The sequence below is a fragment of the Odontesthes bonariensis genome, chromosome 17 (assembly GCF_027942865.1).
Source record: "Odontesthes bonariensis isolate fOdoBon6 chromosome 17, fOdoBon6.hap1, whole genome shotgun sequence".
Classification (NCBI taxonomy): domain Eukaryota; kingdom Metazoa; phylum Chordata; class Actinopteri; order Atheriniformes; family Atherinopsidae; genus Odontesthes; species Odontesthes bonariensis.
The window spans coordinates 6,762,554-6,789,036 of NC_134522.1; the positions used below are offsets into that span (position 1 = coordinate 6,762,554).

The following is a 26,483-nucleotide window of genomic DNA, read 5'->3' on the forward strand; positions in this document are numbered from 1 at the left end:
CACTGATGAGGTCGATAACTCGGCAGAAACAACTGATGTGTTCGTGAAAGATCAGAAAGAACATCAGAAAGGAGAAGAGAGTAATGAAGAGACAGACTCGCCTCATGGAGAAGTTTTCAGAAATCAAACTGAGGATTCAGCAGAAGAGAATCAGGTTAGCGGTGGAACAGAGGAAATAAGTGGACAGAGTGAGCTTTTCTTCTCATCATCTGAGAAGGAAAAGGATCTTATCCCAGCCGAGGATAGTTTTACTCCTCCCATAACTGAAGCAAATGATAAAAGCTCAGATACTGTCACTATAACTGATGATAACGCAGAGGCAGGGACCCTTCATGGTGAGTTATGTCAGGAAGAAGAAACACAAGGTGTGGATGACAGCTCTCAGGAATCTGTTAGTGAAAGTGCTGAAAGTCCGTATGGGAATGCCTCAGAGGAAGACCGAGGAACAATCTCTGATGAAGCCACGCTAAACATAAATCAGGCTTCTGTGTCTCCGCAGACTGAATACAGTGAAGAAGATATTAGAGATGCAGATGAGCAGAAGGAAACAGTGAAAGATCAGCATGAACAAACCGAGGAAGCATCAGGCTTTAAGGAAGACTTTTCAAGCGACAGTGATCTAAAACACACGGAAGCAGGGGGTGGAAAAGTGGAAGATTTTATGAAAGGGGAAAAGAAAGAGGCGATGGAGGTGAAGGAAAATGAGATAGTTGAGGATTTAAAGGAAGAAGAGAAGCTGATAGAAGTTAAAGAGGTTAAGGAAGAAACACAGGGAGAGGAACAGCGGAAGGAAAAGGAGGAGATAAAAGAAGAGGAGAAACAGGAATCAGAAGGGGAGGAGGAGAAGAAGGTGGAAGATTCAAAGGAGGAAGAAATAGAAGAATTTAAATGGGAGAAGAAAGGAGAGGAAGTGATGGAATTAAAGGGAGAAGAGAAGCTGATAGAAGTTAAAGAGGTTAAGGAAGAAACACAGGGAGAGGAACAGCAGAAGGAAAAGGAGGAGATAAAAGAAGAGGAGAAACAGGAATCAGAAGGGGAGGAGGAGAAGAAGGTAGAAGATTCAAAGGAGGAAGAAATAGAAGAATTTAAATGGGAGAAGAAAGGAGAGGAAGTGATGGAATTAAAGGGAGAAGAGAAGCTGATAGAAGTTAGAGAGGTTAAGGAAGAAGCACAGGGAGAGGAACAGCAGGAGGAAAAGGAGGAGATAAAAGAAGAGGAGAAACAGGAATCAGAAGGGGAGGAGGAGAGGAAGGTGGAAGATTCAAAGGAGGAAGAAATAGAAGAATGTAAATGGGAGAAGAAAGGAGAGGAAGTGATGGAATTAAAGGGAGAAGAAGAGGCAAATAAGGCAAAAGAAGACCAGCAGCATGAGGTGGATGAACTAAAGGTAGAGGAGAAACAGGTAGAAGAGATAATGGCGCAAGAAACGCAGGTCAGGGTGAACGGGTCAAAGGAATTTGAGGAGTCAAGTGAACATGAGAAGATTAAGGAAGGACGACAGATGCAAGAAGTGCAGGTGGAAATAATTCAGAGTGACTTTAGTAGGCCAGCATTAGAAAGCAATGAGAAAGCGACACCAGATGATATCAGCTCGTTTACGGAAACAGTCACGCGTACAGAAATCCCACAGGTGGAAGAAGAGAAGGGAGAGGAGAAAGATGATAAACAAAAGGAGGTGCAGGAAGTGACTGATGGAAAGATGGAGGGGGAGGAGGCTGCAGAAAATCAGCAGAGGAATCATGAGGCAAATGACAGCCTTGAATGTTCAAATGAGCACTGTGGTCAAGATGGAGATGAGGGGGCAGTGATGGAGGGAGATGCCTCAGAGGATGGAGCAAGCTCAGGAGGTGAAGGGGCAACGTGGACGGGAGGGCAAACCGATCCTGCAGAGCAGACAGGAGAGAGGCAGGCGATAGATTCTGATGAAGAAGCATCAAATAACGTTGGGAATGATGACTCTGAAGGGCAAACAAGGAAAACTAATGGTAAAACCTTTGGAAGTGATTCCCACAGAGGTGGAGGAGAACTTCCACTTCCACCCGATGAGCCCAATGAAAGTCAGGTTGTGACATCTGAACAAACTGGAGCCTCAGAAAGTGAGACTGGAGGAGCTTTCGGTGTTTTCAAGAATGCCTTTGGCTTTTTTAGCCAAACACCCACCACTGAACCTCAGGGGTCAACACAATCAGGTGAGACTTCACAGCCCGAAGCCTCTTTGACTCCTGAACAAGAACTAGACTCAACCGCTGATTCACACCATCCTGAAGAAGCGTACACAGCCTCTCCCACAGAGCAGCCTCAAACCGCTGCCGGAACCGTTCTCCATACTGCACCTTCAACCACAGACGCACCCCACCAAACAAAAGCCCTCATCAAACATTATAAGAACCTTCTCGTCCACATAAACGCCGATGAGACGGCCGTTTTGATGGAACTTCTTGGGCAACACAAGCTGCAGTTTTTAGATTACATTTTGGTGAGTTCAGAGGCCGTGACTGAAAACCGAGAAGAGGAGCGGTCTATATTGTCAGATATAGAGAGGCTTCTGAATCACCACAGGGAGACGTTGCTCGCTCCCAGTATGAGGCTCACTGATGCACCACAGGAAGACAAACAAAGGATCACAATGCTCAGTGCACTTCAGAAGCTGGAAATGTTATTGAAAACTGTGACAAAAACTTTCAACACAGGAATGTCAGATGTCAGTAATCATCAAGGTATTCTTTTGTCTCACCATCATGGCTGATATGATTGATATTTTGATCGAATTTAATATGGAAGTTCATGTATGATGAGTCAATCAGGCTGTGTGTGTGTTCCACTCAAGACTCGTCAATTGACCAAGACAACAACATCCGCAGAGATGAGCAGAAGAGAGTGGAGAGCAATCAGATGGGTGGTGGCAAACTTAAAGAGAATAACTTTGTGGATGAGGAAAGAAGAGATAAAGGAAGTGAAGAAGAGGGAGCATCCGGCCCTCACACTCAGCCAGGATCACCACAGCCACAGGAAGGTATGCATAACCCAAGTATTATTCAGGAAAACATAAAAAGACAAAATATGCAATGACATCAGAGAAGGAGGGCTGTTTTAATTATAGCATCCTCGCTCCTGCAACAGTACAACACATTATACCAAGATAAGACATTTGGATATTTTGTTTCATCAATATAATTGTGACAAAAGGTTATGATAAGTGTGACTGTAATTCCAGGAGTAATCAGGCAAAGTCTGGACTTCATTCATCGGGTGGTTGAGGACGTCACCATCCACACTCATGCAGTGAGGGGGTTCCTCATATGGTTTACCGTTAAAGTAAGAGCTGAAAGAGTTTGTTTATAATCTACTGATAGAATGTATACGCTATTTGTTTGGCAAGCGACATCCATTTGTATTATAGACTTTCCTCTAATCTACATGGATAATTATGTGTGAGGAGCATACTTGATAAAAGGGTGTGTTTTACTTTTTGGGTTTTTCTAAGCCAAACTGGGACTCACAGAGAGAATAATCTCCAAAACTTTATTAGCACATTTTTTAATGTTTGTGACAGTCTGTTATAAGCTTTTATTTATCTTGTTATGAGCCATTTCCAACAGGTATGCTGTGCTGAATATGATAATAACCTAAAAATGTTTGCAACAATGTGTCCTTTGATAACACAACATTTATTATTTGCTTGCCCCTGGAAATAATTCTATGATACTAAATAAGTTTCAAGTTGACAAATTCATCTTCACAGTCGAGGTATTCGATGTCCTGAAAAGCTCATGATTCCTTGAATAAGTATGTGCCAACATTGCTAAATTGAGACTTCGTTTCTGTCCGGAAGATATTCATATGCTGATTAAATCAGAGCATAAAGGTACATGTAGAGTGCCACTGGACCATTTGATCTCCAATGGAAGTTGTTCTTCTTCCACACTAGACATTTGTCCAACTCTGTACTCCAGATTGCATCTTTGCACTGCATGATGTTTGATTCAGGACACTCTCCCCACTCGGTATCGAGTGTGTCCGCAAAATGTGACGTATTAATCAAAAACACATCAATTAGCAGAGTTGCAGCCGTGCAATTTCAAGAATTATTTGTCTCTTGAAATTGCATAAATGAAAAAAATACTTGTTCATATAACAACCAACATACCTCTGTGTGTAACAAAAGTGTTTGAACTGCTTCATATTCACACAGATTATTAATAATCCATTAAATGTGCTATGTTTCAGTACAAATGTAATTTTGAAAAACCAAAGCTTTGAGTTTAAATCAACTAATAATCATTAATTACAATGTGTGGATGAGGTCAAAGCAGGGTTTGTATACTTTACAATTTACTAATCAGATTTAGATGTGTTTTTAGAGGCAAAATTTGATTTAGAACAATGAACAACTGGTTGCTTGAATGGTCAAAAGCCACGTCTTGATCCTGTGGTGTGTGGTTCTTTAAGGCATTGCACTTGTGAAATGTTGATCTGACTCTCCCCTTAACATTCAGCTTTGCCTTCGTCTCAGTTGTCAGGCTGGCTTGACTCTGTCACCATCCATCACATTTGGGTGTGTTACACTCTGAGCCAGTTGGCTATCAACACAGCTGAAAGGCAAACTGTTTGTCAGGGGGCAAGCGAGTCATATGTTTAGATGGAGGAAAATGAGGCCAGGTTGGTGAGTATTAAGTTTAGATACACGGTGTGAATTTAAGCTGCCAGGTTGACTCAAGTTTTCACCTGCGTCCTACTTAGGTTGACATTAGCCAGTGGCTGTAACTCAAAGCCGGACATATATGGAGGTTTTCTGCTTCAGAGAAAAGTTTTTCGGGAACATATATGCGACAGTTATAACAGTTAGTTGGAAAGTCATGGTGATCTTCAAAAAGAGTTCATTTTCGTTTAAATGACACCTGTTTCCCCTGGTGTCACTTTGAAAACGCTCCGACGTGCCAGTGTGGCATCTTACAATTGGTGACGTTGCGTTGAAACCATTTACATCAGCGGGGGTGTTTTAATTTCTGTGTGGACATCTAAGTTCATAAAACAATATAATTATGTCGTGTTATGCTTTACAGAGTTAATATTTGTTGTTTGTTTAATTGTAAGATTTAAATGTGTTTCAGTTTTATGGATTTGTTACAGTAAGCTTAAAGAGATAATTAAGTATTTTGGACTTCCCTACGACATGATGTGGGAGGTGGTACAGTCTTTAGCGTCAGTGTTGTGAATAGGATGTGAAATCGCCGTTAACCCGGCTGACAGCTCCACTTTCTAGTCGGTATAAACAAAATTATAACAAAATTATAAGCCAAATGAAATAATTCGGACATGGCGGAACACCCGGCAAGTGACCAGTTGGCCAGCAAAGCGGTCTACTTCCAGGCGACGGCAGAAGCTTACTACAGTATCGCCGTGGAGAAAGTGAAGGATGTACGTTATGTGGCAGGTTTCGTTAGCATTTCCCAGTTAGCCACCATAGCATAAATAACGTAACTGACTGTCATATTATCGAAAATGAGTTATTGTTTTTTTTATAGTTTGAGCTACATCTGGGTATTTATGCCTCTCATTATTTGCTACATTTGTGCAGTGGCAGTGCTACTGACCAGCTGTCAATACAGTTTTCATAGGTCCTGTTGTTTTTTTTTTTATACGTGTTTGTGATTGTTAGCATAGTTAGCTTTAAATACTGAACTAATGATTGCCAATGACACCAGTCTTGTATTATTTTTGCTTTCTTGCTTATTGTAATTTTAACAAGAAAATGCCTGGCGTTATTTAATCTTCTCTGATGTTGACATATTTGCTGATATTATTTCAGAGCTGCAATCTGCTCTCAAAACAGCTGTTCAGGAAACAGTGTATCTGCTTAGTACTGGTATTAAGAAGGCTAGTTGTCATAATAATATAAAACTTCTAGACTAGGGGGATAGAAATACAAATAAAACCTCTACTTGTTGGAGCAACAGCTGTTTTAAAATGAGTTGTCTGATGAGATTAAATCACCATATGCTTTAACAGATGAATATAAGCTGCATGAAACCACCTTTAACGTTGAGAACATTCATTATAAAAGTGATGTTTTTATCCACAAGGACGTCCATGAAGTACTAAGCTGCAAAGCCTAATGTCCACAACATCAGAGCCACTTATACTTGGTGTATAATGAAGGTTATAAACCTGCTAATAATTGAAAATAATAATAAAGCAGCTCTTTTGTTCACCTCATTCAGGTTGTTTCATCACTGCCTGATGACATCAGACCAGGACCAGACCTGTATGGTGTACCATGGGAACCGGTTATCTTCACCAGTCTGGTGGGGCTGGTGACAATCGTGTTGTTCACCTGTAGATGTTACCACTCTGTGAGTGCTCAGCCATGCATAATTACATCGTCATCGTCGTTATTTATTTATTTTTCCACAGTCTGTGAATAAACACAAAAATATTCCCACTTGTTCTCATTGTTTTCTTCTTATTTCCTCACAGATCAAAAGCAGAATGTATCGAAGTAAGTTCTCATAACAGAAACCTTGTTAACGCAGCTTTACGAATGATGAATGTATGAATAATAAATAAATGACATGAAATTAATATTTTGAAGTAATTGTATAAGATTTATTGTTCCCTTTTTTAGGTAAGGAGCGGTGGATGGCTGAACAGGTTGCAGAGCTGCTGGATGAGAAGTGTAAAGTCCTTGAGAGTCTCAGTCAGTGTCAACAAGAGGTTAGTGCTTGTGGCATGTGATGAAAGACCTCTGGCTTGAGACACAACTGCTTTCACATTACCGAGCTACTAGTTTTAGCTAAAAATTGTATTCCAGGTTGTTCTACAAAGCAATTATACGTAACTACAAACTTGAATTAACATCCCGAGGAGATGCATTTATTACGGCCATAATGAGAACTGTTCTCTGTGAGTTATTTCTTCATTATGTGTCATTTGCAGTATGATGAGCTGGAAGATTCACTGAGGGACAGTGGTGTCCTGGCCCAAACTCAAAAGGCAGAACATCTGGAGGTAATGCAGAGAAAACCAAGAGTTCCACGTATACTTAGAAATGCTTGAAAATCTGAAAACCTGACTTCTATTTATTTGCTTCATCAGTTCACAAAAAAACTCATATTTATCCTTCAATGCTTAAAATGAACTTCCCAGTGAAATTGCATTTTTTTTTGTGTGTAATTGTGCATGATCAGATTAAGAGGAATTTGTTTTGAGTAGGCAGAGGCAGACAAACCATATTATATAATTAATATTAATAAGGATTTTCCAAGAAAACGAAGAACTGCATGTAATGCAATGCAAGGTTCTCGGATTACATTGTCGTCATACCTGTTTAGACAACAAGGACCTGTAGTGTTCCCAGTTGATGGATTAACGTTTTATGTGGATTTAGTTTTTGACAATTTGGCATTATCCTCAATTCCTGCTGCAAATCAGTTAGGGAGCAGGTTTGTCTAATATAAGCAGAATTGAATGATGGTTTTCAATGTTGTTTTCATAAATCTGCTCAACCATCACTGTTCAGATGGTTGTGATTGATGCATCGATAATAAGAGGAACGTTTCAGTGAGGTTCAGAGGAAAAGGTCCATCCTTCTGTATCCTGTAAAATCTGAGGAATATTTTAGTGGAGAACAAGCTCTTCAGCCTTCCCTGTGTCTTTTTATGAATTAATCTCTAATTGTTCTCTTCATATTTGCTTTAAAAGAGGAGAAAAAATTGTAATTGCTTTCTGCAAATAGTTGTTCCAACCCAACCAACCTATTCAAAGATTTCTTTACTCAAACCAAGGTGGTTTGAAGAGCCAAACACACAACCAGTTGATATCTCACCTGTTTCTTCCCTTGTTTTGTTCTCTCTGAAGAGTTTTCTAAATATATGTGGTTGTCTTTTAAACTGCAGGTTAAAGCCAGACAATTAGAACACACTAAAAGCGAGCTGGGGAGGGATCTGGAACAACTGAAGGATCAACTGGACCACCAGAGGGAACATAGGCAAGAGCAAGAAAGGAGGGTAGGAGCACACACGCGTCGAGTTGACTATGTAAACCGAGAAACAGTAGTATTATTAGATGGTATTGATATATATATATATAAAATATTTTCTGGGTTCTCCTTCCAGTTAACTGTGCTTGAGGAGAACATGAAAGCATTTGAAGAGGAAACCAAAAACCTCCAGTCACAGGACGAGCAGGTGCAGCCATTAATTACCTTCTTTTCTTTCTTTTTTTTTTGGTAACTTCTTGTTTTTTCTTCTTCTTTTTCTGAGTTTCACATGAAATTATTACTGCTGTTCTGCCTCTAGGCACAAACAACTTTGAAGATATATAATATGAATAGTGAAAGATTGCAGAGGAACCTGGACACAGCAGGAGAGGAGAACTCAGTGCTGCAGGAGAGCAATGCTCAGGTAGGCTGAGGTATTGTTATTACTGGTTGTAAAGCAGATGGTTTGCTTCCAAATGGTTGATGTAGTGGCCGTATTCTCTGTATCCAACTTAATTTTCTACCAAATTCATGTAAAGATTTGCACAAATGCACTTTCTACATGTGTTTCCACTTTTTCTTGCTCCATTATTTTGTCTCTGTGTCTTTCCATCTACAGTTGACGCAGGAAGTGGAGGGCTGGGCAGAAAGAGTGAGTGAGCTGGAAGCAGAGATGCGAAGATGTGAGGTTTCCCACAGTGGGATGCTGCAGGATGTTACCAACAAGGACGAACGTATAACGGTACGATTGCCTCCTCCACTGATTGGGATTTATTTGAACTGGTTTACTACATTGAACAAGGTTCTCAGACCCAAGTTATGCCTGTAGAACTCAGTGATGTCAAAGAATTAATTTATCTTCATTTGTAACTCTTCAGTCCTTAACCGATCAGCTGCTGAGGATGAAAGCTTGGGATTCAGAGCTGGAGGAACAGGAAGTTGAGGAAGGAGGAGAGAACAGGGCAACAGAAAAAGGAGAGGAAAATGGAAGAGGGGACCTAACTGGCAAACATCTCCAGAAAGTCCAGAAACTCATTTTTGCTGCTAAGGTACATGAATAACATGAGATAATTTATGATTCACAGATACACAGAAACTTTCTCATAGAGAAAATGAGCCATTTTCTCTAATTAAAAGGACTTCATCACATCTTACTGACTGTGCATTTTACTACAATAAACACATACCATCATGTTCCATTTTCTATTGTGGTGATGCATTTATTTCAAAAACGTTTCGGTAAATCTGCAGTTCAGCCTCTGGTAACCTCTCTGTGCTTGTGTGTAGCTTAACGCAGACCTCAAATCAGTGGATGAAGACAAGGACCGAGTATTTGCCAAACTGAATGATGAGGTCAAAGCTAAAGAAGACCTGCAAAGTAAGTTAACTCGACACCGATGTCTGTTTTTATCAAGGTTGTAATAGATGTCAGAGCCAACGTGATCACCTGAGACAAAGAGTATCTTTTTCATCAAACTGCAGTTGTTAAACTGTGTGTTTTCATTTTTATTCTATTTTTTTATTCTCTTTAAATTGCTTGTTTTTATGCTGCTTTATGCTGTTTGTTTTAAATGCCTTGTCTTTATGTAAAGCATTGAGTTGCCTGTGGTATGAAATGCGCTATATAAATAAAGATGCCTTGCCTTGCCTTAAAGATTTATGTTTTTCTTTAAAGTGAGCATCGAGGAGCTGGAGAATGAGAAGTTAACACTGCAGACTGACAGTGTGCACTACTCCGATCAGGTAGCTCATCTCAGCCGTCACTGTGATATTTATTATAACGTTGTTTCGTGCACGTTCCTCTTTTGGATCAATCAAACTAATTCATGTGTTCAGGTCCAACGACTACAACAGAAACTCCAGATTATGACAGAAGTGTATCAGGAGAATGAGCTCAAGCTGCACAGGTATAAACTCACAGATAAAGCTACACGTGTGAAACAGTTACAGAAAATAATGTTCCTAAAAATGTGGAATTGAATATTTGTTTTGCAGAATGCTGACGGTGGAAGAGAAGGAGCGTCTCCAGAAAGAAGATAAGTTGAATAAAGCTGACAAAAACATTGCAATGGCAATGGAAGAACTGAACAACTACAGGTAGCTGCTATGTGTTAGAATTTAGTATTTAGAAATATAACAGAATATAATATCCTTGAGGAATTTGTCTGTCTTCCACACAGTCTCACCTGTTTTTTTTTTTTTTTTCTTTTCAGGCAACGAGCAGAAGAGATGGAGGAAGAGCTGGAAAAAACCAGACAGTCCTACCAAACTCAGATATCAGCACATGAGAAGAAGGCTCATAATAACTGGGTTAGTAAAACTCTGCCAGAGAGCAATCCAAAAAGATTAGTCGCAATGTGCAGGGTTTTTAATATATATATATATATATATATACATATATTTTTTTTCTTTTTAATGATTTTATTGCCTTCTTGTGATTTTATGTAGCTGTGAAGCACTTTGAATTGCCCTGTGTATGAATTGTGCTCTATAAATAAAATTGCCTTGCCTTGCCTTAATGCTGATGTTTCTGTAAAAAAAAAAAGATTTTACATTTAAATGCTGGACTTATTGTGTATGAATCTTTGTAAAAACATTTTTCTGTGTTATTCATATCTCCAGTTGGCATCCAGAGGAGCAGAAAGAGACCTGTCAGACATCAGAAGAGAGAACGCCCTCCTAAGACAGAAGTAAGCATTATGTCAAGACTGAATGATGGAGGAAGAGCTGTATTCCTCAAGCTTTGTCAAAACTCTTTCAGGTTATTCTCATTTAAAAATGCACGTTGTAGTGTGCAAACTTTAGGAGTACTCAAAGGTTGCGAGTTCACTTTATTTTAATGTTAGTGCCTCATGAAAATCCTTTGCCTAACTTAACAAATTAATCATAAGAGCTTGAATAAGGGCAACTGGACTAGAAGACGTTTGACCTCTCATCGGAAAGGCTTCGTGGGGAGTATCCGATTAATCTAGTTTAGAACTGAAGAAGCTTTTCAGAGGAGAGGTCAAATGTCTTCTAGTCCAGCTGCCCTTGTTCAAGCTCTTATGATTATCATGACCTGGATGACGAGAATCTACATCTAAACAAATTACATAAGTTTTTTATCTAAGTAAATTCAACACTGCCATAAACATGCATTAAAAAATATGAACAAACTGTTCATTGCATTGTACGGTACAGGTAAAAGGTATATTGGGCATATAGAGACATCCCAGTGCACTGTGTTCTGGGTAGTGGTTGCCACTTTGTATGACACACCTGTTGAACACACAACCAAAACAAATTGACCAACAGGAGCTCAACATCATCAAATAAACAGAGAGAACAGTTAGTGCCTCTGTGCAGCCAGAAGCTTAAACAAAGAAGAAAAATACTTTCATGACACAGCAATTGTTCATCATTTATTATAAGGCTTTTTTAAAACTGAATAAAGACTCAGTTGAGATATACACAAAAGAGCAACGTCCATCTCTCCCTCACTGTTACTTCCATGTCCTATGGTCCCAGAATGTCTTGTGTTTTCATCATCATCGGACAAGCTCACTATTCTGTAATGTTTGTCTTTTTAATTACTCTCCTTTTAATTACTTGTTGTATGTAGATACTGTACACAGTACTAAAAATATAAATAGCATTGTCTGGACCAGAAATGTTTGTCATAATCTAACTGAAGGTGTTTGTTTACAGACTCACAGATACACAGTTTAAAATGGACTCCCTTGACAAAGATCCATATGCTTTGGACAGTCTAGCTCGACCACTGCCTTTCCGAGGTAAACACACACACACACACACACACACACACACACACACACACACACAGGAACCTGTCTGAATTCATGGACATATAACTGTGTCTTAGATTATAGTCGGATCCAATTATGATATAACAGTCAGTTCTTACCAATAAGACTCAGACTGATTAGCAGATTTAAAACAAGTTGAGATATGAAGTCAACAGAAGCTAAGTGCAGTTGTGAGGGTTTAAAGGAGAACTGCGGTATTTTCAACATTAATTTGACATTTTTTTACTGGATGTTCGTTGATATTACTCCGCCACCGCTGAGAAAATAGTTTGAGCATGAACGAGCTGCCAAATAAAACACGACAGAAGCAACTTTTCGCAACGAAATTTGATATGGATTACCAGCACACCAGTAACCACTCCGGTGAGTTGATGATTTTGAAAACGGACGTTTATGGTGCTTTTACGGACCTTTTAGGACATGCACATGACTTGCCGTTCTGAAGCAGGTTGAGATGAATCAAAATTAGGCAAATACCGGAGAGAGCAGTAAAATTCAAAAAAGCGGTGAGGGGGGTTCTAAAACATTGCAGACGACTCAGAAAAGAGGCTTAATGTTGAAAATACCGCAGTTCTCCTTTAAGGCCTCTGTGATAAGAATCATCTCCTGATACGAACCACGGCTCTGAAAGAAAAAAGGGGATCTGTTTGAAAACTCTTTCAGTCCACAGTTAGACAAACTGACTGCAGACAAGGTGCTGCTGCACAGCTCTCCCTTGAAGTGAAGGTCCAACTAAAATGACTTGAAACGGGTTAAAATTTGTGTCAATAAATCTCTGACGTGCAGGTCCAGTTATCTACGACCACTGCTCTCAGGAAGGGAGAAAAAAGAGGATTCATCAAAGTTTTGAATTCTTCCTCATTGCTGTTCAGTTACTGAAACTCAGTAACAGGACGGTGAATGTTTAATAAGTGTGTTCATCAAGGAATTATAACCATGTGGGTTTTATTAGTTTAGGCTCATTATGTCGTATCCTTACAACTTTCCATTAAACGTTGAACACTCTCATTGTCTCTTTTCTTACCAACTTTTAGCTGAAAGGTCGATGTACGGTCCGTCTCCTCTGGGTCGACCCTCTTCTGAGACCAGAGCTTTCCTCTCTCCTCCTACATTAATGGACGGGCCACCTGCTAGACTGTCTCCCAGGGGTATGTAGACGTAAAGCAGTTTACAAAAATAAGCCGTTATTTGCAGCTCCGGAGCCCCAGAATGCTGCAGAAAAAAAACACCTCTCATAATATCATCTGTGCCAGCTCAACACTCTCCTGATTAGCACTGCAGCATTTTCATTTTATGTGACAGACTTCATACATGCAACAGCATGTTAGACAACCAGCTGACAGTAGCATGGTGAGCTGTAGATGATTCGTGTAGCATGGTCTGTTGGCATGCCATCTGCAATGTGGGCTGCACAAAGGAAAATAGTATAATATGATGATATGTCATGAAACTTAATATGTTCATACCTTCTTTGTCTCTCCTCCAATCACACTTATTCTGGGCCACACGTCTGTGGGTGATTGGTTCTGCTCCTTCTGCCCCCGTCTGTCACATCAACACCTTCCATCATCTCTACTCTCTTCCTTTTTCCTTTGGACCGTCTATCTCCTTTCGCTCCTTTCCTCCCCAGTGTCTCTTGGTCCAGGAGAGCCCCCAGGTGGCCAAGGAGAGATGGAGCGCAGCAGAGGTCCTCATTCAGACAACGGTTCCATCTCTCCCACATGGGAGAGAGATCGCAGGGGTCCCCCTCCAGGACCCCCTGGACCTGGAGTACCCCCAGGTGGGTTTGCGTCCAAGGAAAAAGTCAAAATATTGTCATAAATTCTCTCGCCGGCCCACAACTGATCATATCAAGGATTATGACTGAGATCGTATTTACTAAACAGAAATGAGAACGTTTCCTCAGTTTGATCCCGAACGGAGCAGGTACGTCTACAGGAGTTCGAGGCTGATTTTTCCTTTGCTTATCTTACAATTTAAGCAGCTTACTTTGAGGTGAACTGTGTGCTGACAACATCGGCACCGATCAGTGTCTATGAGGATAAAGATTCTCTTCTCCCTCGCATATCAAAGAAAGAATCAGCTTTCAGTCTGTTGCAAAGAGCATTTATTTTTAAATAAATGTCTTCCGTCTTCGAGGAAGATATTTGCATGTGGCACAGTTGCATTTATCCTGCATCATTAACCGTTCATCACATACGCCACCCATCGCTCTTTGTGCATGTGCACCTTGATTGTGTTGAGTACAGCTATTTTCTGCGTGCCTGAAATGTCTTTTTTAAAGGAACATTGACTTAAAATGGTAAATACACAGGTATGGCTTTCAACTGTGACCATAGCTCCAGTTTCCATCAGACAGTTTGCATCGGGTCCTTCATGGAGTGCAGACATCTTTAAAAATGTTTTACCTGTGTGTGTTACTTCAAAAGTAACTATAGGCTGTTATTAAGGGGTCATTTCAGAGCAGGTGTGTACATAAACTGAGATCATGTGACACAGGTGGCCTTTATTTAACTTGCAGAACCTGATCTTGTGTAGGAGCTCCATCCTAAACGGGGGTGAACAGTATGCACGCACCTCATAGAATTATTTAAAATGACTTTTGAATTATTTTTACTTCTGTCAAAGTTTCCTGTAACTGACTTGGACTATTTTGTTTAGTCCATTACATAAAATGAAAAGAAATAAATAATTTTAATGTAAATAATAGGAAAAACTTTATTACTTTGGTTATCTAAACAAACAGCAAACTATCTGCAGAATGAATACTGTAACGCAAATCAATGCAAATAATTAATGTACAGCATGCTTGGGCTGCAGTGTATCCACACAATCACGATGGGGACTGCTGCTGTAACTCTGATTCATTAATATTCTAATCATCATTATTAATGCAGCTGTAAAACCTTGGTTGTCATAGCTCGCTAAGGCAGAACTAAATAATTACAGGTGATGTCAGCCGGTTGGAAAATCAAATGAACTAGCGGCTAACATTAGCGTATTATCTAAGACTAAAGCTCATGATGGTCTGTGTTGATCGATCTGCATCACAGACTCTACTGCTTTGGGATTATTCTGTAGAGCCACAGTGTGCATTAATGAGACATCAGTTGGCTCTGTGGTACTTCTTTTCCACCAAAGTGGTTCCAGTACATCAACCCATGTTGGAATAGATGTTTAAAGTTACGTAATGATGTTACTCTTGGGTGAAAAGGTACTCTGAACTGGCTCTAGCACCTTGCACGCGCCTGGTTCGTGGAGCAGTGTCTGTACATCTTATTGTTGAGCCTAAAATTACAAATAAAACAGCAGAATTCAACTTTTCCCGGCAGTCAAACTCAGCAGCCTCCAAAAATGTGTTAGATTTATTTACACATATGGAATGTATCTGTATACACCCCCAGGCTACATGTTTCCAGAGCCAGGAGGTCCCATGTTCAGAAGACCTCCACCTCATCCAGTAGCTCTGGGCCTTTTGCCTCCTCCCGGCTCACTCCCACCTGGACCCCCCCATCCTAGAGGTCTTCCCCCAGGACCTCATCCAGGACCTCATCCAGGACCTCATCCAGGACCTCATCCCCCTGCAGACATGGCAGGTTAGTCCTGACTGATTTTCTTTAGCTCTTTGGCACATTTTGAAATGGAAAAGCTTTGTTTGTTTCTCTTATTCAGACTCTAAAATGTTTGTCGATGCAGATGGTTTATTCAGAGAAAACAGTCTTGGACCTGGTGATCAGGGCGTCAGGCTGGTGAGTGTCTCTGTGTATGAGTACTGCACATCTGGACATGTAGTCCAGCCCGAGTTAATATGTTTTCCTGTTTCTGTCGTTAGTCCGGTCCTGGTGATCATAGGGCTCCCCCTGAATCAGATCCAAGGATGGGTGGTCCACCTCCTCCTGGACCCCCGATGGGTCACATGGATGGTCCCTTTCCTCGCAGAGCCCCTTATGGACCCCCTCCTGATTTCTATGCTCCCAGGGGGCCAGGAGGTCCTCCCATGATGCCCAGTAAGAAGTCGCGTTCATCTTTGAAGCTTGCTTTATCCTCACGCCTGATGGCGTCGGTGTAACTTTGGCTTCTCTTCCTTTTCTCTCCCTCCAGGAATGATGTTCCCTCCTCGCTTCGCTCCTGGTGGACCTCCCCCACCTCATCCTAATATGCCTTCCTACAACCCCGCTATGGGGCTTCCTCCTCCTCCTGAAGGCCTCCACCCATCTTCCATGGGCCCTCCCGCTCCTCAGCAGTCCCTCCCTTCGCCACCACACAGCCTGTCGCTGCAGGAGAACACACCGCCGCCTGAAGATGTCATTTGAGACAGAGTTTCTACTTGAGCTGTGAGATGACTGGATAAGATTTAACGAATAGTCGAGGGGACACACACTGTTTGCCTCAGCTGTGTTTCCCCTTCAACCCCATCCCTCCTCCTTTCTTCTGCCTTCTTTCTCACATTCATTCTCCCCCTTTGCCCCATCATTATCCAGCTGGTGTTGTTTTGAAATCCCGGAGGCTGCATTCAGGCCTCTTGCGTAGCTGCGACCCGAACTGTACGTGGGTGTGGGGATGTTGCCACGGGAACCAGTTGCTTGTTAACTCAACAAAGGCAGAAAGTTATTTTAAGGAGTTTTGTGTGTCAGCATTTCTGTGGCAAAGAGAAATGTAAATCATCAGTCTATCATGGCAGAAAATACATCCTTTAGGCCTCAAATAGATGATTTAGTCGTAGAGTAATTTTAAGAAAGTTTGTATCATTGTTTACATTGATTTGACACACTCATCAGATCACGTCAGGGCTCGTTTTAACTGTGACTGAACAGAGTTGATCTTAAACTCGGAATATTCCTGAGAGGTCAAATGAGTGAGGCTTCTTAAGCTCGAATCAAATTATGGAATTTCATAGACTTCCTACTTGGATACAGCAACTTTGCCTTCACTTCAAAGCAATGAAACTGTGCTTCTGAACCTGTTACAGTGATTTACACACAGCCGAGGCTTGAAATGAGCAGCTCACAGCGGCTGTCGCAGGAAGTGAGACTCCCTCTGATCCAGAGAGACGAGACCTTTGTGAATTTTGTAAAAAAAAAGTGATGATTGATAGATGAATAAAGACTCTTAAATTGTAGCTGTCTCCTCCATATTTCAATGATGTAATAATGTAAAAAACATTTGTGCATAGATTTAATACCAAACGTATCAGTGGCTCCCAGGAGGGATATAACATTGAAATGTAATTATTTGAAAATACTGTGTACAGCACATTAAATGGAAATGTTTTAAATATGTGTAAAGATATTTCAAAGCATAATTTCATTTATTGTAATCTTAAATATACGATGCTGTTCATATACCTGATCAGACTCTGGTGATGTCATTTAAAACGTTTACATAATACAGCGCCATTTCCATAAAAATGTGTCTCCTGTAAACTGTGAATGAATGGAGATGTGATTTCAATATAAATAGTACAAGAACCCTTATCAAAGTTAAAAGTGCAATTTTTTGTCATATGCTCATTTGATTCTTACAGTAAGTTGTGATTGCAGCAGCGTAAGACTTGTTAAATTAATTCTGAAATAAGTCGAAGATGAGAGAATGTCGACTGGAAAGAATCTGGGGAGTTCATCATCTATGGAAAAATAAATTAAAGATTCAGAGAATCTGTAGATATGGATAAGCCTTAAAAGCTGTACTAAATGGTGATCTTTGGATCTTGATCGTGTGGACTCACGGTAAATTAACGCAGCTGAAAACAACCGGGAACAGAGTTTGCCGACGCAGCCGCAAAGCATGAAACCTTCACATTTCCCTTTGGAGATCATTGATGTCCAACGTTGGAGCAACATTTAGCGCCATCCACACGTTCTTTACTGCCCTGCCTGCAATCCAGCCCCGTCATCCATTATAAACAACTGGATTATTATGAAAAGAATATGTAAAATACACCCAAAACATTGAGCATCTTAGAAACTTGTGTTACTGTCATCGAATTTAAAATGAGCGACATTTATGAGAAAAAAAACAGTTTTCTTCTTTTTAACGTTTGATTTTGTTTAGTTTTTATTTAGAATGACTTTTTATCGTCACAAATTTGTTACGAATGAGTCATAAATATATATGTTGTGAGCTGAGATTTATATTTGAATGCTTGACATTTTTACTCATTGTGCTCTTTAATGTTTTGATGGAAGGCTAACTTTGGCCCAAAGTCTTTATTTGCTTTGTGGCGTCCACACCTAAAATAATTTGGTTTTACTGTGGAGAGTCAGAAAGACTGCAAAGCCAGCAGTCAGTGTGTCCTTGAGAGTTAAATCTCCAACACTTCATTTATCATTTACAGCTCACTCTGGACATGCCCACATGTTGGTAAATGTATTTTTCCTCATGTGTTAATTAGTAATGTACTTTTCAGATAACTTTAAGGTCTGGTGGTTTTGCCCGTCCATCAGTTCCTGCCTTCTTTTTTATGCTTTTAGGTCGTGTAAAACGCTCTGGACACTCTGCTCCTGAATAATTCATTCATATTAATGAGGGAACAACCTGCAAAGATGGAAGGGTCTGGCTTCCAGGGTCTCTTGGTCTGGCAGTGGACTGACCGAAGTAAACAATCAATACATTCACCTCCGCCTTGCTGCCAGTGTTTTCACTGCTAAATCAGTGCAAAGTGAGACACTACGAGAACGTAGAAAACAACTTTTAATTGTAAAACCCATCCACAGAATTAACAAGAAAGACACAAATGCACCTGACACATTACTTAACTCTCAAAAAGCAAGTCTGTTTGAATACTAACCACGCCCACCACCTTAATCCTTTAAAAACCCAACAATTTGCTTCACTTTTGGTTAAACGGTGATTGGAAAGTGGTCACTGAAATGAAGCCAATACTGCTTAAAGCTTTTACAAAAACAGCTCTGAACAAAGAAATCCGTCACACAGCAAAGCAACAGGATCAACTGTTGGTCATAAAGATGTATGACAGAGAGAAGAGAGGTAGATATGGAAGTAGTAAACGTAGTAATACTTTTGCATTTCAGCTGGTCGTATTAGGACTGCGTTACATTTGGCGTTCGGTTGTTCAGACATTTTCCTTGTGGTTACCGTGACTGACGAGTTGTACAGTGGCAAACAAAAAGAGGATCCATGTGAAAAGAAGATGTGCAGAAAAAGAGGAGTTAAATGCCCTCAAACACCGCATAAGGTCTGCTTTTTCTGTTCTCATTACCACTTCCTTCTACCAAAGCGTTAGTGGTGCAAGATAGTTCACTAATTCAACAGGAACTTGAAGTATTACTCTGAATTCTGAGCGTATCGACTGTCTTTGTCACACGAGTAAAAAACAACTCGACTGTCTTTTATACGGGAAAGCTGTCTAAAGCAAAAGAAAACTTTAAAATAGGATCATCACCTGACAAATTGAAACATTATGATGTAAAATAACTGTCTCCTATAACACACATAAAAAGTACAGAAATGAAAAATATTTCATGGCACAAAAGATTCAGTTTCATAGCAAAACCAGAGCTCATCAATGACCCTCAAGCCTGATGACAGAAAATAGTTAACTTACAGTTATTCACACTGTTAAATCCTGGTTGGATCAATCTAAATTTGTAAAAAAAAGAAAAAGAAAAAGAAAAAAAAAGCTCTGACAACTGGAAAACTGAGTTAACAAACAGTAAAACAGGTAAAACAATCCCAGTGTTCTGGACAAAAATGTGATTTCCTTCTGGAAAAATTGCCAAACACAATGCTTGATGCTCTTTCTACTCATTTTAGCTCCGAGTACAACAAGTGAATTCACTGAGGACTACCTTAGAGAAGAAACTTTAATGTGGGCTGTTTTTGGACAGGAACCAAGCTGTTTAACCAATGTAAAAATACATGTAATAATTTGAAGATTCAACTCTAGATTCTCTTTAGAAGAACAGTTTCTATGAGGTGAAATAACTCTTATACAACTGTAGAATTATTATCAATGTGGAATTATTTGTCCTATTTTGGAGAAAAGTCAACAGTATAGTAAAAGATACACACAACAGTTGTGCATCCTTAAACTCTATGTGAAAGTTTGAACTGTTTTTATCATGACTTCCACTTTTCAGTGATGCTAAAAGTGTTGCATCACTACTTTATTTTCCTTTAAGGGGGGGGGGGGGGGTGTTACACGTAAAAGAAAAGAAAAACTGTTTAAAGTTTAGCATGAAAGTCGTGATATGGAAGGTGTCGAATGTTGGTATAAATGAAAGGTTTCATCGTCAAATTATAAAATCCTGCATTGCCTGAAAGCATCTGTGGTGCCTGAGTCTGTCTGAAGGGATCAATAATGCTTCCATTCATGTTCAAACCCCTGAGTCCTTGCTGTGCAGCTCCCCAGCTGGTGTGACTTAAAGGCAGAGTTGTGGTCATTGTCAGCTGATGTTCAGGTGTGTGTGTGTTTATGTGCTTGTTGAATGCAACCATGTGTGTTTGACTGTACTGTTTGAGGTCATTGTGTGCTTTTCAGCCTGTACGTGGGTGTCTCAGCAGTTGAGAATCGGCCTGTTTCTGTCGGGTCTGAACGGGAACACGGGGCCGTCGGCTTCCGCCTTCCCTCTGTGGGGACCCAGCGTGGCCACAGCCTGGGTGGAAAGAAAGAAAGAAAGAAAGAAGGATGGATGGATGGATGGATAGATACTTTATTGATCCCGAAGGAAATTCAAGCATCCAGTAGCAGACATAAAACAGTGAAAATGTTTATACAATAATAAACACTTTAAAAACAATCTAAGAATTTAAAAAAACTGTTTAAGAATATAAAATATAAAGTGACCAGTGAAGTGACATGAAAGTGAAATATAAAGTGATCAGTGAAATTCCGAATTGTCATCACAGAGCTGTTGTACAGCCTGATGGCCAGAGGGAAAAAAAGAGTTTTTCAGACACACACACACAGCATAGGTGGCTGTTAAATGATGCTCACAAAAATACTGATCTCTGTAGTCACAGACACACTTGCCCACACACCTTTCTGATAGCTGTCCAGTCCTCCAGGATGTCCAGATCAGGCAGCATGTAGACGATATATGGACGTGAGCAGCGTTAAGGACAGTAGTTGGGATTTTTTTTTAAGTCGTACCAATGTATGTAATAAAATAAACATCAAGGATATCAGACACCACAGAAGGTCGTCTTCTCTTCTTATCTGGACTTGAAGCATCTCGTCTCTTCTTCTTCCCTGACAGCTCGTCACTCCAGAGCTCTGAACAAACAGTGAGAGTCAGATGTGTTGCAAGTACCTGCAGCTGCATTACACAACGCAATCATTGCGTTACCTGATGTAATATCTATGCTTTGTCGGTCCTCCTCCAGTCTTCTAATTTTCTCCTCCAATTCGCTCTGCACCGTATCAAAGAGCAGCAGCTTCTCACTCTGCAAGCACGAGTAACAGAGTCAGAGAGACTCCATCAAGTTAATGATACTTAAATAGTAAGGAAATTAGGAATTCAAATGTCTGTGTGTGTGTGTGTGTGTGTGTGTGTGTGTGTGTGTGTGTGTGTGTGTGTGTGTGTATGTGTGTGTGTCATACCTCCCAGTGTTGAAATGCTGCCTGGATCTCACAGTCATACTTGTTCTTCACAGATTCGAGACACAACTCTCTGTAAATGCCTGACAAAGACAGAGGGGAGTCACAGCATGACAGTGGATAAGGAAACCTGAGCCTGAAGCCTCTAGTATGGTTGCCACGTCGGCTAGCGCGAGCGGTGTTGATGACATCACGATTTCGTGCCGGCTATATATTCTGGCGCAAGCCGATGCGCCAGTAGTTGCAATTTTCTCCATCACAGAGGTGTCGCTGCTACGTGAAGGTTACCGCTACTCTACAACCATGAAAGTCAAGACGAAAACAATGCCGCTGTAGCACTGTCATCAATGATGCCGCTGCAGTATCTGGAAGATGAAATGCTTCGTGTGTTTCACGAAGTTCGTGAGCCAAAACAATTCAGTCAATCGAGGTGAAGGTCTGAAGCCCCCGGCATCACCACTTGGAGTCTCTGCCCTCTTCTTTGCCTTCACGCATCTGTCTCGTAGCTTCTTCCACAGACTCTTACAGAACTCTCCCTCTTTCCCCAAAGTTCTGACAATCTCTGTCCACGAGTTTTGGGAGTTTACGTGCTCCCTGTGCTGTTTCCAGCGGCGTCGAACAGGGGGGAAAAGTCAGACTGATTCACAGGGTCCAGCCTACAGGGGGGGCCCTAAGGGAAATTTTCTTCTTCTTTCGTTTTTTAAAAATCATTTTTTAAATAATATCAATATATGTTGGTAATTTATAAAAATCCAATGTTCTCTGGAAATACATCTGTTGAAATGTATATCCCAGCCTGCAAATAGGCTATAATCTATATCAGACACCCCCATTATCAGTGCACATTGGTTTAGTCCGCCCTCTGGCGGACTTTTGATTGTACATGCGCCATAAATGTCACTCACTTCATTATTAGGCATTAAACGCCGGCACATGAAAGATGTCATCCAAAAAAAAAAAATCAGGCTTTCAGAAAAGAAAAGAAAGGCAAGAGAGACAAAATGAAGGAAAGCAACTGCTTACTTATTTCTTTCCCAAGAAAGGTGAGCCCAAATGTCAAAATTACAGCCTACAGTAACTGATTATCCCATTCACATTCCGTTGCATACCACTGTGATACCAGCCATAGCCGTAGCCAGCTATGAGGAAAGTGAGTTCTGGACCTCGGTAATTTTCAGGGATTTTTTATTTATTTATTTTTTTAATCTCGGTTTTCGCATACACGTTTCAATTGACGTTTGTGTTTACATCACTTTCGTGAATGTGTGACTGCGTGGTACCATTTGAAAGGTCTGTTTCTGCCCTTTCCAACGGTGTGTAAAACACGTGTGTGCGCTCCGTAGTCGGTGAGAAAAGTACCGTCAACATAGTAGCTGCATACCAGTAATCAGTAATGGAAAAATTAGACGAATTTGACGAACGATTTCCTCGGCCACTCTGTAGTGCAGCGGCGATTGCTATATACTGACGGAAAGCTCAGCTCGAGCTCTTTAGAATGATATGATTGTTATATCGGTGTCATGTATGGTTCGTGAATAAAGAAGACAGCACCTTGTTATAGCAATGCACATTTATGTAGGCTGGAGACAATTTTTCACATCTAATTTAGTGAATGAATTCAATATAGCCCATAAATCTTTATAGGTTGTTTAGCAACAGCTATAGCCTACAATATGCATCTATCCATCTATATTTAACTCTATTTTTTATATTGGTTAGTTAGCTTTACTCTATGCCTGGCCAAATGGCCTTTGCTTGTACCAAACATTTGTATAGGCTTGCATTGGGAAATAATCAGGTTCTTTTTAGCTATGGGTTCTTGTTACATTATAATGGTTTATTTTGCTACTAGCCTCAATGTGCAACACTGCTATATATTAAAAACTATATAATTTAAAATATATATATATATATATTGTAAAAATTTCGGCGCGCGCTATGCGCGCATCATGGAGCTCACCTATTCCTGAATCCTGGCTACGGCCCTGATAGCAGCCGAAGTCAAATAATTAAAAAAATAATCTCTCATTTTGTTGGCTACCACATAATTGTGAAATAGAGGCCATATTTGTCTTAAATGTATTTATTTTCATAATGACTATTAGCCTATACAAGTGTCCCAAAAGCCTAACATAGGGTCGATGTTGGTTCAAATATGCATGGTAGTGGTTGTTCCTTGGGCCCCAAATTTGGTGCTACGCCCCTGGCTGTTTCACTGCAGTTTCAACGCACCTCCTGACTGAGCCTGGTCTCAAATTGGTCCATCCGGTTTGTCGTTCTCGGTGCAGCCAAGTTACAAAAATCGACCGGTGCACGACAACGCGGTGCGCCGTCTTTTCAAGGCAAGCGCCATGCCTGAAACACCATTTTGACGTCACGGGTCGGCTGCGCCGTGAGCAACGCGTCGACTGTAAATCCAGCTTTAGACGTTATGAGTGCGTCTGTGTGTTGGACGTACCTGCCACCTTGGTGCGGACCTGCATGTTCTCCAGCAGCACAGCCAGAGGCTCCAGATATTCTGCTGCCCGGCCAGCCTCCACCTCTCCCAGCTTGCTGTTCACCTGACAGAGTCGCTCTCTGTACAACCTTCACACACAGTAGTAAATATGGATATTACTCGTTGTTATTTGCGACATTTTTATATCTGTCAAAATTTAGGAGAAACATCATGGAAATCAATGAGAGCCTGACTGGTCTTTGAGATCGGTGAACTGTTTCTCCAGGGTAGTCATTTCATCCAGACACTCAATTCTCCTCCGCTCACAGTCCTCTTCATCCATTTCTGAAACACCAGAAAGTATCAAACACACAAGTGTGCATTAAACATATCATTCACAAGGGAAGCAGCTGAGGAGGCCATGTGATGATGTCAAGAGGGGCACCATAATCAGCACAAACCTTTGGCAAGAACTAATCCCTATATCAGTATAAAAATGCTGCGTTCATTTTATGTAGCTCCAGAGTGTCTCACCAGAGCTGTCTCCATCCTCAGAGACAGAGGAGGTGTCGGAATCCTCCTCATCTGAGCTGGATGCTTCCTGCTCCTCCACCTCCATCTCCTCAGCTGTACTCTCCTTCTTTTCCCGATCACGGTGCACCGGCATTGCACCACATCAACTTCAGAGAGCTGCTGTTAGACAGAAACATACAATGGGGTGCAAAAAGAATTATTTTGCTCAAGACCACATCAAAAGATTTCAAGAAAGTTTAGAAATATGGAAGCAAAATATAAAGAAATATGGAGTAGCATAAGAAAATCTTGATTTCAAAGCACACATCTGTGGTCCTTCTCACGGAGTCCATATTCTAAATGAGCTTAATGTTACATCTTAATTCTGCAAAATTGAACTACATTAGTGTAGTTGAGAGGTGACTTTTACCAAAAAATCTGGATAAGACACTTGATTAAAAACGTATAAATCCAAATGCAACCTAAACTGTTTGTGGGCGTTTTGTTTTTGATTTAGCTTAACTTTAATGGAAAATGATTATCCTTTACTGGTACATGTAAATACATCACTCAAGATTGTTAATAAAAACATTTTTTACAATCAAGTCCAACTTTTTTTTTTGCTCTGTCAATTATCTGACTACAAATAATACAGGAGAACACGTATGATTAGCATTTCATTAGCATATTAGCAAGTTGCTGAGTAGCGTGCTATAAATCATCACGCTTTAATAAAAACATACTTTACAATTCAAACTTAAAACTGGACTATAACTCACGATATGGTGAGGTAAATGACGTCCGAGAGAATCTATACAGAAAAGGGATTCTCGGAAGAAGTACAGGATGTTAAACGTGTTGTTTTCGTTAGTACGATTTCACTTGTGTGTCCCAGCTATGCTAAAAACAAATCTCGACAGGCGCTCTTATATGTCTTGGGAACTGTAGTTTTCTGTATCACTAATACATTCTGTACAAAGGTCCAAGTACACAACTAAACTACATAACCCATAACGCACTACTGTCACTTGAGGCGGAAAGTTTGAGCAAAAAAAAATAGGAATGGTGTTTGAAGCTTTAAGTTGGAAATAATGGTTCTGTTAAAAGTACGTGGCATTTTTATTCAATGACGAGCTTATATAAGATTCATTAAGTTTACTCATTTCCCTAATTTCTTCCCAACAAAGGTCTAAGAACGAGTCTGGAACTACGTTACCCATGATCCACCACTTTCGCTCGAGGCAGAGATTTGTGAGCAATAAAATAAAAAGACGTTAGAAGCTTGAAATTGGAAAGGGCGTCTCTGTTTTAAAATGTACGTGGCATTTTTGTCAAATTTAACAAGTGACAAAACTGAGACAATATTACTTAAGTTCACTCCCTGTTGAGCAATGTTTGCGTTGAATTTATCTGCTATCTACTATTTTGTTTTTCTCCTCCCTCCACCCCTCCGCCATGATGTTTTCTGACTGGACAGCGGAGGTATCTAACCATACACATATAGCTGACTAGCTAGTTTAGCCCTCAAAGCTGCGGACTACAGTGGAAGGGAGGTGCAATGGATGGATGCGGTTCCCCGCTAGGTTGTACATATTTGTCTCTAGTTCAAACAGAATGCGACCGATTTTACCCCTAAAAATATTCGGCACTGTCGCGGAGGGTTGCCAGATCTGAGCGCAGCGTTAATAAATGATCCAACGGTTTTTTTCGTTACAGTTGGAAGATTAACGCTAACTGAGGCTATTTCAGTGGCTGTGTAGCTAGCTCCTCCTCGCTGTCTGCCGTCGCATTCTTGCGTCTCCCTGCCTCAGGAATGTTCTCAAAAAAGCCTCATGGGGACGTTAAAAAATCAACACAGAAAGTCTTGGACCCAAAGAAGGACGTGTTGACAAGGCTCAAACACCTCAGAATAGTCATAGGTAAGTTTAAAAAAAACCCTAATAAGCAGCTAAGAGGTTAGCTTGTACGTGCCAATCTGTTCACAGAGTGGCTGTTAATCTACAAAATCTGTATATTCAAAGTTGCCTTTCGTTTTTTTTGTATTACAATCTCATTGATTAGGCATTACAGTTGCTGTCCATTATGAGATCCTTTATTATGATCTTTAAAGTCATTGTTTTATGCTCAGAAATGCTGTGTAATGTAAATCAGATAAGATGCCTCTGCTTTAAAACCTGGAAAAGATTTAAA

General features: G+C 40.5%; 3 protein-coding genes across 6 annotated transcripts in view; 2 read left to right on the top strand and 1 right to left on the bottom strand.

The window, feature by feature from the left end:
• The first annotated feature begins 4,548 nt into the window (after positions 1-4,548).
• On the top strand, positions 4,549-17,059 carry mia2 (MIA SH3 domain ER export factor 2). 3 transcript variants are annotated; one of them, XM_075447993.1, is made up of 23 exons: positions 4,549-4,663; positions 6,222-6,353; positions 6,478-6,499; positions 6,626-6,714; positions 6,937-7,008; positions 7,896-8,006; positions 8,115-8,186; positions 8,298-8,402; positions 8,598-8,720; positions 8,857-9,027; positions 9,266-9,356; positions 9,654-9,721; positions 9,815-9,885; positions 9,974-10,075; positions 10,192-10,288; positions 10,601-10,668; positions 11,666-11,751; positions 12,819-12,932; positions 13,415-13,564; positions 15,189-15,380; positions 15,481-15,533; positions 15,617-15,791; positions 15,886-17,059. In XM_075447993.1, exons 1-23 carry the CDS (start codon positions 4,640-4,642, stop codon positions 16,095-16,097), a joined length of 2,400 nt encoding a protein of 799 aa, XP_075304108.1. In that variant the 5' UTR covers positions 4,549-4,639; the 3' UTR covers positions 16,098-17,059. The 3 variants fall into 3 exon arrangements, with proteins under 3 accessions (XP_075304108.1, XP_075304107.1, XP_075304109.1); XM_075447992.1 differs by lacking the exon at positions 4,549-4,663 and adding an exon at positions 5,207-5,418; XM_075447994.1 differs by lacking the exons at positions 4,549-4,663; positions 13,415-13,564 and adding an exon at positions 5,207-5,418.
• Positions 17,060-18,461: 1,402 nt separating this feature from the next.
• On the bottom strand, positions 18,462-25,205 carry brms1la (BRMS1 like transcriptional repressor a). 2 transcript variants are annotated; one of them, XM_075448027.1, is made up of 9 exons: positions 25,073-25,205; positions 24,315-24,470; positions 24,035-24,125; positions 23,802-23,929; positions 21,347-21,426; positions 21,093-21,189; positions 20,930-21,019; positions 20,785-20,849; positions 18,462-20,399 (listed from the first exon to the last, which is right to left on the bottom strand). In XM_075448027.1, exons 2-9 carry the CDS (start codon positions 24,445-24,447, stop codon positions 20,301-20,303), a joined length of 783 nt encoding a protein of 260 aa, XP_075304142.1. In that variant the 5' UTR covers positions 24,448-24,470; positions 25,073-25,205; the 3' UTR covers positions 18,462-20,300. The 2 variants fall into 2 exon arrangements, with proteins under 2 accessions (XP_075304142.1, XP_075304141.1); XM_075448026.1 differs by having other exon boundaries at positions 24,315-24,473.
• Positions 25,206-25,784: 579 nt separating this feature from the next.
• Positions 25,785-26,483, top strand: part of ralgapa1 (Ral GTPase activating protein catalytic subunit alpha 1) — a 72,578-nt gene continuing 71,879 nt past the window's right edge. The window contains exon 1 of the mRNA XM_075488060.1: positions 25,785-26,212. Within this exon, the coding sequence (XP_075344175.1) occupies positions 26,107-26,212 (106 nt within the window). The 5' untranslated portion in view covers positions 25,785-26,106. The remainder of the gene's footprint in view (positions 26,213-26,483) is intronic.

Coding starts and splice junctions, on each gene's coding strand:
- brms1la (XM_075448027.1), bottom strand. CDS start 24,447: ATGCCGGTGCACCGTGATCGGGAAAAGAAGGAGAGTACAGCTGAGGAG. Junction 24,126..24,314: donor TGAGGATGGAGACAGCTCTG/GTGAGACACTCT, acceptor CTGGTGTTTCAG/AAATGGATGAAGAGGACTGT. Junction 21,020..21,092: donor AAGCATAGATATTACATCAG/GTAACGCAATGA, acceptor CTGTTTGTTCAG/AGCTCTGGAGTGACGAGCTG.
- mia2 (XM_075447992.1), top strand. CDS start 5,317: ATGGCGGAACACCCGGCAAGTGACCAGTTGGCCAGCAAAGCGGTCTAC. Junction 7,009..7,895: donor AAAAGGCAGAACATCTGGAG/GTAATGCAGAGA, acceptor TTTAAACTGCAG/GTTAAAGCCAGACAATTAGA. Junction 10,669..11,665: donor AACGCCCTCCTAAGACAGAA/GTAAGCATTATG, acceptor GTTTGTTTACAG/ACTCACAGATACACAGTTTA.